Here is a 19,191-nt window from a genome sequence, read left to right on the forward strand (position 1 = left end):
AATTTCACTGCTACTTCACCCTCTATTTTCCTTTTCACATATGGTAGCAGGCTAGGCCACATTGGTGGGAAGCAAGCTCTTCCACCACTGCATCAATGTCCAGGAAGTAGCTGACGCCTTCCAAGTCCTGAGTATCTAGCAGGTCCACCAGTGCTGAATCATCACTGACCTGACCCCTGTCAGATGCAATGGTGTTTTGGGAGAAAAATGGCATTAAACATAATGTTTCCCTTGTTTGGTGAAACATCCACATCTATCAATAAAAGAGAATAAGAGAAAATTTAGCTAAAGATAGCATGTCCATAGTCAACTTGTTTATTATCTTGCACTGGTTTGTCATAATAAGTCTGAAAAGTTCCCGCATTGGACCACCCAGCAATGGAGATAATTTATGTTTCACAATGTGAACTAACAATTTGGCTACCATGGCAACACACTTGGTTCCAGTTCCGAAAGGCTTTTCTGGCTACATCAAGCATTCTTTTGTGTTATTTGTCAATTTTGTTTTATATGCATGCTCTGACAAACATGTGAATGGATTAGGCAGTCTTGTCCAGGTTTCATATTTCTGAACTGAAAAATACTAAAATATTTTGGTGGGGACTGGAAAAGAGTGAGTTGCTATGGTAACATAATTTAATTAAAACTATTAGTATGCCAAGTTTCATTGGTCTCTGCAGAAAAATGACCGAGATAACTCAATTTTTGTACCTGACATAGAATTGGGTTGATTTGCACATTTTACGATTTTCTAAGCTTTAATATCTCTGGAACTGAAAAAGATATTTGAAAGCGGAAAACGTCATTTTGAATCTTTCGTTAAATACTCTATAAAACGCTAATAAAGCAAGGGGTGAAAATTTGATCATAGCAGCACTTTAAATTATCAATTATAATGATACCAGTAAGGATGATGATATTTCATATGTCGATGATGATCACTATGAGAACAATGATATCTCACCTTTTTATTCCAAAAAGTAGACATCGAAGCCCCCCCCATGTGGGAGGACCAACTTGTCTCAAGTCGATTAGTGTGTTGTCACGGACCCATCTTCTGTGCTTCAGAATCCGCAGCTCTTGCATTGAGCATACGAGCCTTTCTGGAGTATTGTTCTAAAAGAAAATAACAATGATCAGTTTGTGACTAGGTTATTGAAATTCATCTAGCTGTTTACTATGCTATCAAATAAAGCTAGAGGCATGGTACTTATCAGTTTACATTTATTGAATATCTAGTAAATAAACCCCTTCAGGCGGCTGGTATATTGGAGGATAATGCCCTAGGCTGAAAGATTGTCGAAAAATGAACGAAAAATGAAAGTTGGTTTTAATATAAAATTTAAAAAAAAAGGTTTAAAATACACTAAGGTTTCCTTATGGAGTGGTTAGTGCTATTCCTGGGAACCCCTGCTGCCTCAGCTGCAATGATCGCATTATTGATCGCATTCTTACTTAGAAGATATTGAACAAATCAAGGCTTGCCTGCAAGATCTCAAAACTTGTCATTTTGCCGGTAATTTTTCTTTTCAATATTGGTAACACTATTGATAACTCGCTAGTGCTAACTCGCCATGTTATGGAACCCTTAATAGCAACTATAATTTTCTGCGAAGATGAACTTGAGTTTAGTCACATTACATTTACTAATACTGACGCTGCAATGTCAGGCACCATTTTTTAGTTCTCTTTTGGATAACATGTAACATACATACTATGTAACTAACATTCTTGACATATTGCTAGAGAAATATTCATAGCAATAAATATCTAGATTTAACTTTCATTTAACATTTCATCTGAATGTCTAGGCAGGACAACATTGTCCTACAAGTTGACATATTTTTATTTGGAGAAGAAATAGGGAAGATTGCGAGAGTACTCTTGGGTGTACATGTTTATGGCTTTCTGACAATAGCTGACTAATGCAAATAGGAATTTGTTGCATTCTTGCTCCTGCATATGTCACACCTCCACTTTCATTTGCTGTTGATTACCCAGTCAGGAATGTTCACACAGGTTGGATGATACCAGCAATTACACTGAGAACACTGTGCATACGCTTTGTTGTCATTGGGCATTCTGTAGGCGCAGAAGATGGGCATTGTTGTTGTGTGGTTGCTGGGATGGTAAGGTACCCTCTGTGATGCTCTTGGAAAAGGAACCATTTCCAGTGAATCTCGGCAGCCGATGTAATGGGCACGCATTTTTTTTCTTGGTCATCTGTTGCATATTGTAAGTGCATACAAGCCATGGTCACTCCCATTGGTTTGCTTTTGAGCCTCCTCATTCAATGCGGCTAACTCTTTGATAGTTCCAGTTTCCAGACATACCCAATGATTATTTCCACAAACTCACGTATTGCTGCAGCCACCAATGTATCGGCAATATCTGGGTCACAATTTGATTTTAAGTATTACCTGGCTTGCACGAATCCTCAGTCACACAGCCAGTGTGATTTCTTAAAAATGTTGCTTCTGGCATCTTTCGTAACAAATGGAAGTGGAGACTAATTCAGAATGGGCAGCAGCACGCAGCACACCAACCTCATTGAGGTCATCTAGGAGCAGCTCCATTGATTCAAAGTTCGAATGACCAAATTCATGAAGCAGGTTGCAGAGACCTGCTAACATCGTGTTCATTCGAAATTCTTTGGCAGATGTGAATAAATGTAGGTTTGCTTAAGACTGTCAGGGAACTTAAGCTGGTATTGCTGGATAACATCTTTAATGTCACACTGCCAATACCTACCCCGGTTTCCTTTCCATCCATAAGCACACTTCTACATGAAGAAGGTCTTGAAATGTCATCTTGGTTGATGAAATTATGGAACTCGTGAACAACTTAAACCTCAGCAAAATGACAGAAAAATTGCTTTGATATCTTCAAATGAGTATTATGAGAGCATGTGTCATTTTTTACCGCTTTAAAATACATCCCATGAAATAATAATAAAATTGTACTTTTTTACGTTCTGACATTAAGTTGATTCTTTGAAGCTTCTGTTGGATAATGTTGAGATTGTGAATGAGGTGCTTTGCAGGATTCGGCAAGTGATTGTCCATTTTGGTAAATCTGGGTGAAAAAAATGCTCAGCATATCCTTACTCCATACTGCGAGTAGCTTAAATAAAGTCAGCCGACACAGTTGCCACTTGTTGTGTAACAACCAAGTGCTACAAACAACAGTTGATCATGTTTTCTACTCAGACCAACGTGATTAGTCAGCTACCACAGTGCTTCTTGACAGAGACATTGCCTTGCAGTCATTTAAACAATTAAGCAGGCCTGTAGGCTGGCTTTTGCCCTGGTAGGTTCGAATGGGAAAAAGAAATGAACATTGACTTTTATTTATTTGGTGGCTCCTAGGAGCCGTCTGTTTTGTGATTTGAACTTCATCTAGTCTTCAATCTTCATCGGAACTGGAACTGATCCAGGACAAGTCTATCAGATCTGTGAATAGAAAGTAAACGCAAATAAGAAACCCTTAAAAAATAACACTCGAAAATATTGTCAAGAACAAGTTAATTATTATATTGTGAAAAACAAGTTTAACAGAATTCAAACGAAAAATTAAAACTTATTATTGTTACCTTCCTTCGCCTGCTCTTGGTGACTCGTTTCATGGCTAAAGGTTACCAATAGATAGCTTAGATCAACAGGCCAGGTCTTCCTTGCTTGACACAGCACCGACTTTTCACCATCTTTTCACCATCTCCTGATTATGAAGCCGCTGATATTTCGTCTGAATGGCTTGGTTGCATAACATTGGGTCAAAAGGAGTGAGTCTCATACCAATAGTGTAAGACTTGATGACCCGATTCTTACATTTATCAAAAGAATGATCACCTATCTCAGAGAATATTCAGCATGGGCAGCAGCACATAGCACACCAACCTCATTGAGGTCATCTAGGAGCAGCTCCATTGATTCAAAGTTCGAATGACCAAAGTCATCAAGCAGGTTGCAGTGACCTGCTAACATCGTGTTCATTCGAAATTCTTTGGCAGATGTGAATAAATGTAGGTTTGCTTAAGACTGTCAGGGAACTTAAGCTGTTATTGCTGGATAACATCTTTAATGTCACACTGCCAATACCGTATCCGGGTTTCCTTTCCATCCACAAGCACACTTCTACATGAAGAAGGTCTTGAAATGCCATCTTGGTTGATAAAATTATGGAACTAGTGTACCACTTCTGGGCTTACTGCCTGTCTGGTGTTTTGACCACTGGAAGTGGGGAGAATCTGAATGGTCATAGTTTAGCTTTCTCTGGTTCGCAAAGCGGATCTTTATGTGCTGCTCCCAACAGACAACGCATTTAGTGCTGGTTTGAAAGGCACGCTCTGACCATCCATCAGGGAGAAGAATGTTGAGTTCCTCGGCAGTGACATCAAATCTCCTCCTGCCATGACTAAGCCCACTGAACAAGTCTTCAAATATGTCTCGATCCATTGGGACTTTGACTGTAGTTCGCTGAATGTATCCCTTCTCTCGAGCAGAAACAGACAGCTTTTTTCCTATCTTGCAGACCAGATAGTCAATTGCCTTTTCTTTTCCTGGTAAAGAGGAAAGGAAAGTGTTAAGTTTTGAATACTATGTTGCTGTACAAACAAATTCAATTTGTAATCATTTCTAGCTACTTACCGTTGACTGAAGATCGTGCGTAGTTTTATAATGCGCTGTTACAATCTTCTTCCTTCACCCAACTTCATCCGCACTTCCTAAACCTTTCCATCACACTTGGTATTCTTTACATCCGTTTATGAACTGTACAGCCAAAACTTTTGCTACTTTGTAATTTTTCGACATTTTCGTTCAAGGAGGCATTACTATAACAATGCTCAGTAAATGATAATCATATCACTTCTTGATTGCATTAAAGCCAAATATTGAAAAGAACGGCATTAATTACCCTAGGACAATAGCAACGTAAATTGTGGTGTTTTATTGTTTTTAAGTTTACAACAGTTTTATAGCCACGCTGCGTTTCGACATGATTTATCCTTGCATATTTTGTAAAGGTAATGCAATGACTTAAAAAGGTACTGATCCAAAAAAATATTTTATGAGTCCAAAAAGTTAGTTTTAGTTTTTTTAAAGATAAATCATAGACAAACTTCATTTATATTAAACAAACTATAGAACAAATGCTCCCCGAAAAAAGTTTTGTGTGTGCCATCAGGCAAACTTATGGTGATCCGTTGACAGGCTGCTGGTCTCTCATCGCTCTGCCCGCCTCATTTCTCGCGTTCCCTCTGTTTCCTTGCTGTGTATTGCCGCCAGCCCTCGTTCCTAGAAAAATGTTAATAATGTAAAATTTAATTATAGATTTAAATTACGGTCACTTCACCACTAGCCTTTATAAGCAGACGTATTATTCAGTGGCGTGACGAGCCAAAACCTCACCACAAACTTCATAAGATAAAATTTTCAGATCCCTGTCCCTATAATCATCAAGAAGCTCAAAGGTGTGCATTTCATTTTCATCAAAATAAGAGGTTACTTTCAGTTTGCAAGCAGGACATGTCTGCCATCAGAGTCCATTGACGAATACAATGAATACAGTCTTTGATGTAGGACTTGTTCTCACATTCTCCAAGACATACAGGGCACTTTTCATTTTCAAGGCTATCCGATTCTTGGCAAGGAGATCTTAATTGGGTCACTGACCTCAGGAACATTTTGGGATAAGTTATCAGGAAAATAAGCCAGTTAACTCGCGCAATGTGGACCAGGATTGTCGTTTACTCACATTGGTCAGCAATCCTGATACAAACTATTTTCATAGTCTTAGATTTCAAATTTCACACTTTGAACCACTCAAACCTCAGCAAAATGACAGAAAAATTGCTTTGATATCTTCAAATGAGTGTTGTGAGAGCGTGTGACATTTTTTACCGCAAAAATACATCCCATGAAATAATAATAAATTTGTACTTTTTTTACGTTCTGACATTAAGTTGATTCTTTGAAGCTTCCGTTGGATAATGTTGAGATTGTTAAGACCATCCCGGGGAACACCACCTTTTCTGAACAATATTTTTATTATTATTATTTTTATTTTTTTTCTATTGAAGAGAATTCAGTAGACTTTACAATATTAATTATTAAAAAAGAAGACGAAAAAAAAATACAATATTGATAATACACAAAAAAAATACACAATTTCACTATAATTTCTGAACAATATGGCATGCACCCTTGCTGTAGTTATGGTGCTCTTTGAGCAAGAAAAGTACTTTTGAATTTCGGATATAGAGAGGTCTTGGGCCACAATCGATAACAGCCTTCTGCGTTCATCCCCAAACTGACACTTCCAATAGCCCGAGCTGTGTCAACTTGATTACTTCCTTGTTCAAATCTACTCACATTCAGCTCTCCTTCATGCTTTTGCCAATTAGAAGTTTTCTGGTTACTTTTGCACCTTGTGCCCGAATCAACCGGCTGCTGTCTTTGTCTTCAGCTGCAATGTAGTCCTTGGCTATTGACCTCGACAATTTATCTGCTGCTTTTCTGGTGACTACTGAATACATTGGCAAACTCAGCTTTGTACTTTTTGGTGCTAAGAATGTCCTTCATAATGACCTGGGTACCCTGCTCACCAAGGAATGTGTAATTCCCTAACATCATGTTTATTTGGCTCATAATTTCATTCCGTAGGTCAATCTTTTTTGTGGGACCAACTCATTCAAAACTCTGGGGGGTAAAGCTGCTTATTGAAGAGTGGCAAGACATGTTGTTTGTGATTTTGCGTGTATCGTTGGTGTTATAGAAAGTGTAGTCAGTTTGGCCTTCTTGAAGAAATTAACAAGTGAGACATCGAGGGTGGTTGCATTTATGAACTCCAGTGCTTTGTTGATTGGAGACCGTCTTATGTGTAAGCTCCGAATGTACAAGGAGATCAGGCAGACTTGCATTATGTCCGTAAGCGATAACTGGAGGATGAGGAAAAGCTTCTTCTGTCCATGGATACTGTCTCCATCAGTCCAGAGAGATACCGCACTTTTGTATGCTTCAAAACATTCAGCAGTCCAAAATTAAACTTCATCGTCCACCGCCTCCACGCAAATGAAATAAACTTTGACAGTAGCCGTCACTTTTCCCCTCTTTTGTGCTTTAACATGACGCATCTCACGTTAGCAAAAGCCATTTTGATTTCCTTTGGCTGAAAAGTTTCCCACAGAAGGGCATCACATGGTTAACAAGAAGGCATGGGATTTTAGTGATTGGTTATATCAAATCTTGGTTGTTAAAAGATTGAAATGATGTACAGACTGTATATTTCAGTTATTGTCTTTAAGGAGGTTAGGGCTGAACAGCAAAACTTGTCGGGGGAAGCAGTTTAAGGACGATTTTGTGTTTTAAATTTCTGTACAGGTTGTGGCAAGAATTTTACATTTGCAGGCCCATTTTTCCAGCAAATGCTGAACAGGAACACGTGGCTTTTTTGCTGGTAAAAAAATATCCATTTTTGGAAGATGGTTTTGGTTCAGGAATTGTATGATGGACAACTCTATAAAGTTTTTTCAAATCTTAAAAACAAAGGAAAAAATTCCTAAAACCAAGAAGAAAGGACAACAGACAGTACCTGAAGCTCTGCTTTAATCACGTTTTTGTATACAAACAGATGGCATTTATTCTGGCTAAATTTCCCTTGTCTGATGATGTAGTGGCATAAATGCACCAAACTATTTCCAGTATTAAGCATGTGTCAGCATTAGGTAAACTAAAGCCAAAGTGACCCAAATTTATGTTGAATGCATCATGGTTTTGGTCCATACATAGACGCCTAGCCACATAACATATTTCCTTACTTGTACTAACTTTCTGCTTATCAGCTTAGTCTAGCAAACTTACCTGTTTGTTCGCCGAGACATCAACAGCGTGCAAGAACCAGCGAAGGTCATGACAAACTGAACTTGTGATGAATAATTATCATTGACAGCATGCGCTGTTGGTATAGTTTGCAATGTAAATTTGTAGCCGAGACCAATTTCGCACCATTTTCAAGTTTGTAGTCTATTTATTTTTTTCATTTTCTCTACAGCCTAAAGGAGCAGTGTCACCGTATATTAAGTCATTTTTCTGATTCCTTTCAAAGGGTGGTGGTGGGAACAATTAATCTTCAAAATGAACAAAATGGGAAGTTTGATTTTCATAGCTTCAGTTTTTAATTGAATGTACAAATGAACTTTAGGAAACAAAATGGTGAAAATTGAACGAATGGTGAGCTATGTAAGCTAAAACAAAATCCTTTTACTTACTTTTTTAAAAAAACCTATGTCTGTAAAATGTTCCCATCTTCTGTACGTCGGCCTGTATTTGAAAAACCTTAATGGAAAAGAGGCAGACTGATGTCGCTGTTGTTCAGAGAGAAATAACTAATTGACCCCCTCCTTTTAAACGATTCCAAGTTTTTGTACAAATAAGCTGACTCAGGTGTTTCTGTTTTCTACCGGGCCTGCAATAGGACTGAGTTAAACCGTTTTTTGTTTGTATGCTTGAACAAAGTACTATAATTTTGACTATAACATAAATAATACATATGGAACTCTTGCAGATATGTTGAACTTTTGGTAGTCAACTCTTGCATTTATTCATTACCTTGTGCCTTGGTTTTTCCACTGCTGATATCAGATCAGCAAAGAGTTGGTCAATGGTTGCACTGACTTAAGTGGTGGTTCTGTACTGGTACTGTACATATGGGACTAGCTTGTCCATAATGTGTTTGTCAAATTCTTCTAAAGAAACAACATCTGGGTCGTTGACATTTTAATGACCTATAAAGAAAATATACATTATGTTAATTCTAACTGTTCAAAATAGTGTAATACAATGAACTACAAAAGTCAAGTTTTAACGTGCTCAAGAGGATTTCAGTAAAAACTTGGGACAATATTTACTCTTCAAGATCATGTGGAATTTGAAAGTAACACCTCTCTTTGATCAACTTTCACCATTTTGTCTCCTTGTACATTCAATAAAAAGCTGAAGCTATGAAAATGTTTGTGTAGCCTCTTCCTATTTTGTTCATTTTTAAGATTATTTTTTCTTACCACCCCTCTTTCCGCCTGACCCCCCCCCCCAAATGGAAATTGTCTGGTGTATTTATGTCTCTACATCATCAGGCAAGGGAAATTTCACCAGAAGAAATGCCATATAGTTTGCAGCAATTACAGAAAACTGCTCTTCCCAGATTCTGATCACTGCCAGTTTAATGTTCACAGGTAATGCACACAATTTATACTGCCAAAATTTAAAAAAAAAAAATTCATTTGCCTCTCAATTAAATCTTAAATTTACTTAACACTTTATCCCTGATATGTATTCAAGCTAAAATGTATTAGAAAAACAAAAACAAAAGAGAAGCTCCTTCTTTAACTATAGCAAAGAAGTTTGACAAGGATGTTTTCTTTCACTATTACGTATTCAATTTATAACTGGATAAATTTAAACATATCCCAATCAGATAGATGATCTCATATTATCTGATCAAGGAGTTTTCCTGGTTTTCAAAGCTAATTTAAAACCCTTTAAAGATATGGTCGAAAATGGCTATTGAATAACTTTGTAAGTGGAATTTGTCCTTTTGCAATAAAACAGTAGACAAATTTAAAAAAGTACCTGATTCTTTAGCTTCAAGGCTCTTCATTCATAATTTCCAGTCTCGCTTTTGCTAAGGCCAACTAAAGACAATCAGAAAATAAATATAATGCGAAATTTTTTAATGCTTTAAATTTAAAAATGTAGAAATGCATTAATGGCATTTAATAGTGTCATTTACATTTTTACGATGGTATTTCTCTTAAAAGTACTAACAACTGTTTAAAACATTTAATTGAAAATTAATTAGATAAAACACTATTCTTTGCTAGGAGGCTTAGTAGCTTTTTTTCAGGAGTAAGTTCTAGCTGGCCACCAGCTACTTTTAACAAGGCTAACTTATTGTTTACTAGTGTTTAGAAGTTTGTATAGTTTACCAGGTTTAACTTCATTGTACTGAGAAGAGATGGTGCTATATGTAACATCAAACCTGTGATGTTGAAATAAATAAATAAATTTACGTTGACAGTAAATGGACGTATTTCGTCCTGGATGACTTGAAGTTCCTCATTAGCACAGTCCAATCTCTTAATGGTGGACAATGTTGGCCTTCAAGCTCCCAGATCTCCCTCACTTGCCCTTGCCCACGTTCAACATTTCTTGGAATTGTCAGTGAATTTTGCCAGTCTATACTTGGCATGAATACGAAGAGTAGCAGGATCTACAACCAATGAAGAGCTTGCTGGTGGCACTTGCTGATAAGAAACAGATAAAACTGAAGATGAAGATAGCTTAAGAGCTGGAACAGGAGACAAATCTAAAAAAATACCTCTTCCTTGAATTTTGAAGCTTGTTAATCCATAATGTCAAGTTTGGCCATAGCTAAGGCCACTACCAAAAAGGTAATGATAATATCATGTTCATTTTTGTGTCACTTTATCTTTTAGGAGAACTTTCTTAGTGCTAACTAAAAAAAAGAATTCAACCTATCTCTACCCTGACAGTTGCCTCATTGTCGGACACCTCAGAGAGCAAGCACAAGAGATGAACACAATTTGTTTTGATAAGATGGTATATACTGTATGTGCAGAAAATATATTACCATGACAATAGGGCATGTGTAAGGCATGCTTTCTGGAATGGATGTCCCGTCGTTGCCTCTATTGTAAAAGGCTACAGCAATGTCCTTAACCAGCGCTCTTTTCAACAAAGCAAAATTCTTGTTTGGCTCAAACTGTATTTGAATGTGAGATGTGTATGTCGGTTTCACCAAGATTTTAATTTCTTCCGCCCATGGAGAGTTAGCTCTGTCTGTTCTTTTTAAGAAAGACTTTGGAGTTTCTTTGATTTATATCTCCTGTATTTGAATTTGGTGCTCGATAACAAAGGTGCCTGGCTGTCCAAGTTTGCTGGAGTTTATCTTCAATGTAAACAGATCATGTGGCATTCTGTGATCATGTGTTTTTTCTCTTACCTCATACATGTATGCAGCTGTGACTAAAATTGTGCAGTCTTAATGAAAGTCTAACTAATGGGGCATCTCTTTGAGCCTTTTTTACATTGAAGCCAGTGTATGCTATTAGTTCTTTTATGGCTGTAGTGACAGTCTAAGTTTCAAATATCAAAACAAATTGAAATCCAAGTAAGACATTTAAATGACAGTCATTCTTCACCCTTGACGGTTTGTTTGGAGTGTTCAGAATCCACTGGAACAATTTCTTTGAACCTTGAAATCACCCGGTGCGTGCAACAATGCACCATTTATTTTTCCATTTAATAATACGGAGTACAATTGTGTAAACACACACAATATCCAAACAACTGATGACAACAGATGCTAACTGATGAAACTGATGATTCAACTGAAAAATAGAAACAAAATACCTAAGTCCTAGGAAAGATATTACAGCAAAAATACAGTAAACAATAAATCCGAAAAAGAGGTATAAGTAAATAATTACTATCTGTGTGGCAATAAGGAATAACGATTCTAAACGAAACACATAATCCAAAAGGCTAATCTTGACTACACGTGGAAAAACTAATGCATGCTAAATCCCTACAAAAATATTTAAATAGCAGACTACAAGGTTACATAATCCCCAATGGAATTACGTAATAAATTTCTAGGCGCTACATTCAATATAATGAGGGACCCTGCCAGGTGTTTTCTTAATAAAATATCGGCACACAATCCTTCTTTCTCTTTTTTCAACCACTTTCTTTCTGTGGGCCTCAGTCTTCTGCAATTTCAAGTCTCTCCTGAAATATCTCAAAAATCCTCCAACAGCCATTTTCACATAACATGTTACAACATCGTTGTAAAGCTGCAAGTTAAAGGTGTCGACTTGTGATGATTCACTTCTGTTGCATGCAAATGAATCACTTGACAATGTGAATAGTGATATCCACTTGTTCTGTAATTGCTGATTGGAAAGTATAGTTGAAAGGACTCTTTCAACCAAATTCTCTTGATGTATTGGCAGCCTTTTAAAACACCTTACAGTTGCTTTTGTTAGTAGTACTATTTTTTAGTTTTTTTGTGACCACGAATTAGTGGCCATTACTTTAAGGCGACTTAACGGAAACCTAAAATATCATGGCTACATGTAAATCAGTAGCTAATAATAATGGAAATATTACAGCTGTCTAGGTATGTACCTAGTTCTTGTCCTGGTATTTCTGCAGCAGTAGTATCTGAAGTTGATGTTTCTGGCTGCTGCTGGGTAGTATTTCGCAAATTTTTAGGTGATGTAATGTATCTGGCAGTTCTGATTTTAGTTGTCAGCTTCTCAGATAGTACAGCCTTTGAATCAGTTCTTTTGAACGTCAGCCGTAAGCTTTACATAGCAACTGCACTTCGTGTTTGCTGAACACTAGTTTGAAAGATAGTCTCTTGCTTCTCGATCATTGATTTAAGCTGATAGTGTGAATCCACACAATTTGGAGAGGAAACTTTTTTAAATTTTCTGCAATGGGACTTTGCTTGTGCAAGTAGCAGTGTCACTTGCTGTGTCTGACTCACTAAGGTTAACAACGCTAATTTCTTCCATGTCCATAGATGCAGACTGCACCATGGCCACATACCACTGCACCATTGCCACCCACAATCACTGATCTCATCTTAAATAAGATACCTCTTGACACTTAACTACTTTTTTTCTTTTATTTTTGGTTTCCTTGTTGGCACTTGCAACAACTTGCAGATGCCACAGTAGTGGATTCAGGAGATTCCTGTGGTGCATGAATCTTCTGTTGACAGGATCACAGACTTCTTTGCAGTTGTTGTAGAATATTTCTACTTGCGACGAACCTCTGACAGATTAAGCATCTGGTGGAATATAACTTTTTAGTCCTTCTAACTATTTTTGTGATCTTGTTTACTTCCCAGTAAGAAACCAGGTGGCCTCTACCATTTTGCAAAAGGAAAAGTCTTAAGACGAGGAAATCTTTGTTTCCAGTGATGGGCTGGTTATGCATTTTTAAAATGAATTGTAAAGACACAGTTGGAAGCTTCTTTAATGCTGCCACAGTTTTTGGGAGGCCTTTGAGGTTGCCATGATAGTTCACTTTAAATTCTTGAGGATGAACTGTGCCTCTAAATTGTGCTATAGCCTTTGCAAGAACAAATTTTTGGCTTTTAAATGGAAGATTGTGTTCTTTGCATTTCTGGTGTAGTTCACCCACACTTAAGTTATATAAAGGATGATTCCTCCAGGTTTTTTTGTCCTTATTGTGCTGGAATGACTTCTTAACTGTCCTTTGGCGTGTACTAAAGCACTGTACTGGAAGTTGTTTTACAATATTTAAATTAAGATGTGACTCAAGACTCATTGACTCATAAAAACTTAAGTCTTGTTTTACAGCTGGGATAAAATATTTCTTAAACCATTCGGCAATAATCTAATAGTTCATCCAAGCGTTTCATTGAGTCTTGATTGCAATATCTTACCAAATCTCAGTTATGGTCTTATGAATCTTCTATGAAAAATAAAAACAATTTCATTAGAAACAATTTTCCTGTAAAGATGCCGAGGATACCTAAACGTCAAGCCAGGATCCGAGCCAGAATTCGAGCCAGGATCCGAGCAAGGATAATTAAGAACTAACTATTAAGAGGGGATACACAAAACACTGGAAAAGGTGACGAAGAAAAAGTACCGGCAAGCCTATGAGCGTCCAGCTCTTTAGCAAGTATCTTGGCACTGTTAATTGAGGCCGGCGGTTTCTTAAAGTTGCTCTAGGATCGAAGCCAAAGCTAGGGGCTCTTACGCTATGGTAAGTTGAAACTTGCCATCCAGCGTAGGGTTGACTAACAAAGAACTAAAGTCAGTGTACTCTTGTTGCCAAATCTTGGTTTTTAACTTTTGGGGGACTCTAGCATCCACTGGTAAGTTGATGGAAGTGAACTTCCGGCTGTGTCATCGAAGGCAACAAACCTTGCTCACCTGATAAATTGTTCTGCATGGTATCGACTGCCTGCTGCACTGGGTTCCCAACAATTGGTATCTCTGTTTGTCCATGAGTGGCAACAGCTGACACATTGGGTTACCAGGTGTTGCTCAAATTATTTTATGATTGAGCCCTTGTTGTTGAAATTCATTCATTCAAATGTCAATAATTACATTTTTCCAGACCAGAATACATGGGAACAAAAGAATGGTACATGGATGACATCCCTGGGTAAAATTGTCTAAAACATGAAATATTGTCATTTTGGGACATAATAACCACGACCGAATTTCTCTTCATGATTCAAGATAAACTTAAGAATACATTTTATGCTCCTTTTCTAAACGTCGCCTTTCATTTTACATCTGTGTCTGCTTTAATTTGAAAGTCCCCCCTAAGGCTAACACTGTACCAAAATAGTCGCCAGGTTTTCATATTTGAAACAACTATTTTCTGTTCACACCTTAGGACAGGCATTTCCTCGTTGTTGTATGGTCTGCCTGCATTCCTTTTGGAAAAAACACAGATCTTCAGATTTTTAAAATCCCAGAGACCTTTTTAGTTTAACTTGCACAAACCTATTACTAGTCTCATCACCATTTTAGTGTATTTGTGACATCGTTAAGATTAACACTTAAAGACCTTAAATGTTACAACTTGAACAGTAACAAAAATGAGTACAACAAACGTGATGGTGATTGTGATCAGCATGCAAATTCTTTATAATATCTTTCCTGTAACTATCTGACTCATTTATTGCCTCGAGCTCATCTGAGCATCTTCTTGTGATGTTTTGCTCCTTCTGTATAGACATCAAAGCGTTCATATCAACACTGTTTTTGTGACCATTGAGCTTTAAAAACCAGAGTTTTTAGTTACATTCCATATCAAAGCTCACCCCTGGGACTTTAATTACGGTGTTTGTATGAAAGTTCAAAATTGAATTAATAACATATTTTAAAATTATGTCTTCAGTCGTACATTGGATATCAAGTAAAAATTTAATTTTCCTTGATGGTTTGATGCAAGTATGACTTAATTTTTAATTGACCATAAATTTATGACTCACCATCGCCAGGTCTGTATACTATCTCCTCAGCATCTTCGTAGCCTTGCACCAATTCCTCTGCCTTCTGTAAGAATTTGAGCCACTCTTTTTTTCCTCATTCTTGAAGACCACTTGTCCACCATTCGACGAAGTTTTGGCAGATGGACTGTGGCATAGTTAGGTTTTAACATCTGCTGAACATCTTTCAGCAGGCTTTTTAAAAGCACATGGGGTTCGTACTCCTAAGATTCCCATTGTGTGGAACTACAGGCTTTAAAGTGCAGAACAGCCTTTCCTTCTCCATTACACTTAATCATGAAACTGCTTTAAAAACCAGGGGTTTTAGTTACATTCCATATCAAAGTTAACATTTTTGCAACTTAAATTAGGGTATTTGTACGAAAATTCAAAATTGAATTTATTTTTCAGTTGCACATTGAACATTAAGTTACAATTTAATTTAATAGAACACCCCAGAACCCCCACTAGCACCCATCAAAGAGCTTACCCCAACCTGACCAAAAAAACTAACCGCTTATCACAAGCACGAACTTCTAAATTCTTCTTATCTCAAGTCCTAATCTTAAATGCCGTCTAACCTAGTCAGTGGGTGTTCTGGTGATCCTGGTTTTAGTACATACCCATCAAGCAATGATGCTTTAACTTAATTAACTCGAACATGCCAGAAGATGAAGTAAGCTGAATAATGTTTTTTTTATTTTATTTTTTTTTTTATTCATTCACAAAAACAATAACACTTATTACACGAAAAGAAACTACGTAAAAAATTACTAACATTAACAACATACAAAAAAAAAATTAAATAAATAAATAAAAGGGCGACTCCTCTGCCTAAAAAGGTTTCCTTTTGCCTATTATTACATCAGTTCATTATTATTATTTTTTAACAAATATTATACGCGATAGCTACTTCATATAGTTCAGTTTGATTAACAGCAGTTACTAATAATTAATATTTAATCCTAAATGTTATTTATGGTTAATAGTTGATAATAATTGATGATAATTGGTGCAGAAAGATATCCTAGATAAGTAATATAAAACAAAAAAAGTATATCTATCTCTCAAATGCACTTTGGCCTAGGTTCGCTTAAAGAAGGTTAATATACGAGGGATTTTTTTTTTTTTTTTTTTTTTTTTTTTTTGGCAAAAAAGACTACGTAATGTCGAGAAGTGGAAGTAAAAGATTCCATTTCTTAGAGGTAGTATCTAGGTTGTTGGACTCTATATGAAACTGCGATTTAAGGGACACAAGAAAAGTAGTTGTTAAAACCGGGATCTTCTTGTTGACTCTGCAGCTCCATATATAATGTCTTGCCAGAAGAAAGCAGAAATTTAATTGAAGTGAAAACTTGGTGGTGTCTGGTCTCAGACCCAGATATATGGCGGCGTGTTTTGGATAGTCTATCGTTATTAGGTTGACCTGTTTAAGTTTTTCAGTCAAAATTTCCCAAAAGGTTGCTACTATTGTACAGTTCCAGAACAGGTGGATCAGGTTTTCGGGATGGTTGGTACAAAAAGAGCAGTTTGGGTCCTGCTTTATATCAATTTTTGTTAGGAAAAGGTTCGTTGGTAGAATACGATGAAGAAATCTGAATTGGAAGTTTACGAGTTTTGTGCTTTTTGTGCAACTAGCTGCCAGACAATAGGCACTAGTCCAGTTAGCAGAACATCTTTCATCAGATTTAATACTGTCGTTCCATTTCTCTTGGCATCTTAAAGGTGCGGTTCTTTTGGAAGAGAGGAGCTTCTGGTATACAACTCTGTTCGCTTTATCGTTCTTAATAAAAGTCTCGGAAAAGGTATCGGGATTTTCTATGCTACAAGGTTCTTTGCCAAGACAGTTAGAGTTGAAATGGTGCCGAATGGCAGAAATAAGGCCTAGATACTTTATAGGTTGTATTCGTATATTGTAAGTGCTGATAAGATCTGCAAGAGGGAGAAAACTGCGCGAGTCCGTCATTAACTGGCCTACCTTAGTAATTCCATGTAGGAAAAGATGTTTGTAGAAAACCGGTCTGTTTTCGATTCTAATTAGTGAATTCTGCCATATGTGTTGTTCCAGAAATTGCTGCTCGGTTTTGATTTTGTCATCAAAGTTAGCCTCTGACCATATTTCTAAAATTTCTTGTAGAAAAGGGTCTTGGACCGATATCGACTTTGAAATGTCACGTTTATGTAAGTTACATCTGAAGATTAGTTTGCCGCCATACTTCCCAAGTTCAAGTTCAAAAAATTCTTTCCATTTTCCGCGGTTAGAGTCGTCAAGATATTTTTTAATCCAAACAGTCTTGAGCGATTTGGTAAAAGAAACAATGTCAACCATTTTTAAACCTCCGTTTTTATAGTCGTTTATCATGACACTTCGCTTAATCTTATCACCCTTATTGTCCCAAAGGAAGCTGTAGAACAGATCGTTTACTTCTTTGATGATTTTATGATTTGTCGCCAAAGGGGCTAGAATGTACGTAAGTTGAGATGCTGCTAGACTTTTGATTACTTGGATTTTGCCGAGTAACGTTAGCCGGCGATATTTCCAATTGCTTAAAATGTTTCTAATTTTGTCCGTTTTTTCCCTATAATTTATGTTTAATGTGATGCTAGGATCAGTAGAAAGCCAGACAGCTGAATAATGTTTGCTATAGACACTGAATTGAAATGTAGCATCAACAGTCACTTTTATCTCTGGTGATATTTCCCAAGGGAGCCATCATTTTAATCTACTCCTGTTTAAGAGGGTACTTGCAATACTGCAGAGGCGAGTAGTTTTTAATTAAGTCAGCTGACACAGTTGCCACTGGTTGTGTAATAACCAAGTGCTACAAACAACAACATTAGCTGCAAAATATCCTTAACAAACTCAAACATACAATCAGTTGACCACCTGGTCTACTCAGCCAAGGTGATTGTGGGTGATTTTTGACGCACTAGTCCACTAACTCCTGAACATCTTTCAGAGGGGTTTGTACTCCTCAGATTCCCATTGTGTGGAACTTCATGCTTTAAAGTGCAGAACAGCCTTTCCTGATTGTGGTATTGTATGACCAAAGAGGATTATGGGAAATAGAGAGAGCACATGGTTTGGCGTGTGTTGAGTTCAATCTGGTTTATGAGTGTTTATAATAGTTTAATCCAAATGTTCACTGCCCGTGAAACACTACAGTGATAAGTCAGCTTACACAGTGCTTGTTGACAGACATTGACTCAGCCATTTGCAACAATCAAGTCACTTTTCAAGAACTACGTCATTTCTTAACAAACTCAAACTCTCAGACCAAGGTAATAAGCCAGCTAACACAGTGCTTGTTGACAGAGACATTGACTGGTAGTCATTTGTAACAATCAAGTCACTTTCCAAGAACTTGCACATCATCTCTTGTGATGCTTTCCAATAGAGTCGTCACCTTTGTATTTCCTTTTTTCGCCTGGATCTGGGCATTTATTCACCTCAGTGTTGTTGAATGTGGCGGATATTTACCTCACTGCCTTCCGGCTCGATAAATATCCATCACTTATAGTTACCTGCACTTCGATGAATAATTGTTAAGTATAGGAAATAGGTTCCAGATAGATGAAAGGAAAGGTTTTTTCCCACATCTCTCACTGTCACTTTCACTCTGTAAATGGATAACAATGGATATTTAACCTTTCTTTCAATTCTTTACATGGATAAGATGGCTCCCCACTGTGTCCAGTAGGATTGGTCTTTGTTGATCGACTGGAACCACCTGATATACTGCTATAACATTCCCAATGGGCTTGTGACACAAGAAGTACTTGAAGAAGGGTTGGCGGGATTTTTGTTTCTGTGGGGCACTCATTTTCTGTTTCATACCATCTTTAGTTTTAATCAGTTCCTCGTGGTCGGATAGAGCATGAAGAATTTCTTTTCCAGGACACTGTAATTTCGATCTCATTGTGTAATGTAGTTGCCATTTCATCTCGTTCGTTGATTTCATCTTGCAAAATTGCAAGCTGTGCAAGTAAGTTGATAAGGCCACACTGCTGATCGACACTACAGCGTAAAAGTTTATTTTCTGAGACATATTGTTTAAACAAATTTGTTAGGGTTTCCAATTTTTCCATTACCTCTTCTGAAAGGTCCACTGCATCAAACTGAAGTTG

At 37.1% G+C, this 19,191-nt stretch overlaps 1 protein-coding gene across 3 annotated transcripts in view; it reads right to left on the minus strand.

The window, feature by feature from the left end:
* The window catches only part of LOC144650224 (uncharacterized), a 196,785-nt gene extending 179,126 nt beyond the window's left edge, over positions 1–17,659 (minus strand). For 2 of the 3 annotated variants that reach the window (XM_078509879.1, XM_078509878.1), the window contains exon 1: positions 16,176–17,659. In XM_078509879.1, coding sequence (XP_078366005.1) covers positions 16,223–17,425 — 1,203 coding nt within the window. In that variant the 5' untranslated portion in view covers positions 17,426–17,659 and the 3' untranslated portion in view covers positions 16,176–16,222. Of the gene's footprint in view, positions 1–13,806; positions 13,819–16,175 lie in introns of those variants that run through there. The other variant, XM_078509877.1, reaches the window with a different exon arrangement.
* Positions 17,660–19,191: the final 1,532 nt, after the last annotated feature.

The sequence above is a fragment of the Oculina patagonica genome, chromosome 4 (assembly GCF_052425735.1).
Source record: "Oculina patagonica isolate OP01 chromosome 4, crgOcupat, whole genome shotgun sequence".
Lineage (NCBI taxonomy): Eukaryota > Metazoa > Cnidaria > Anthozoa > Scleractinia > Oculinidae > Oculina > Oculina patagonica.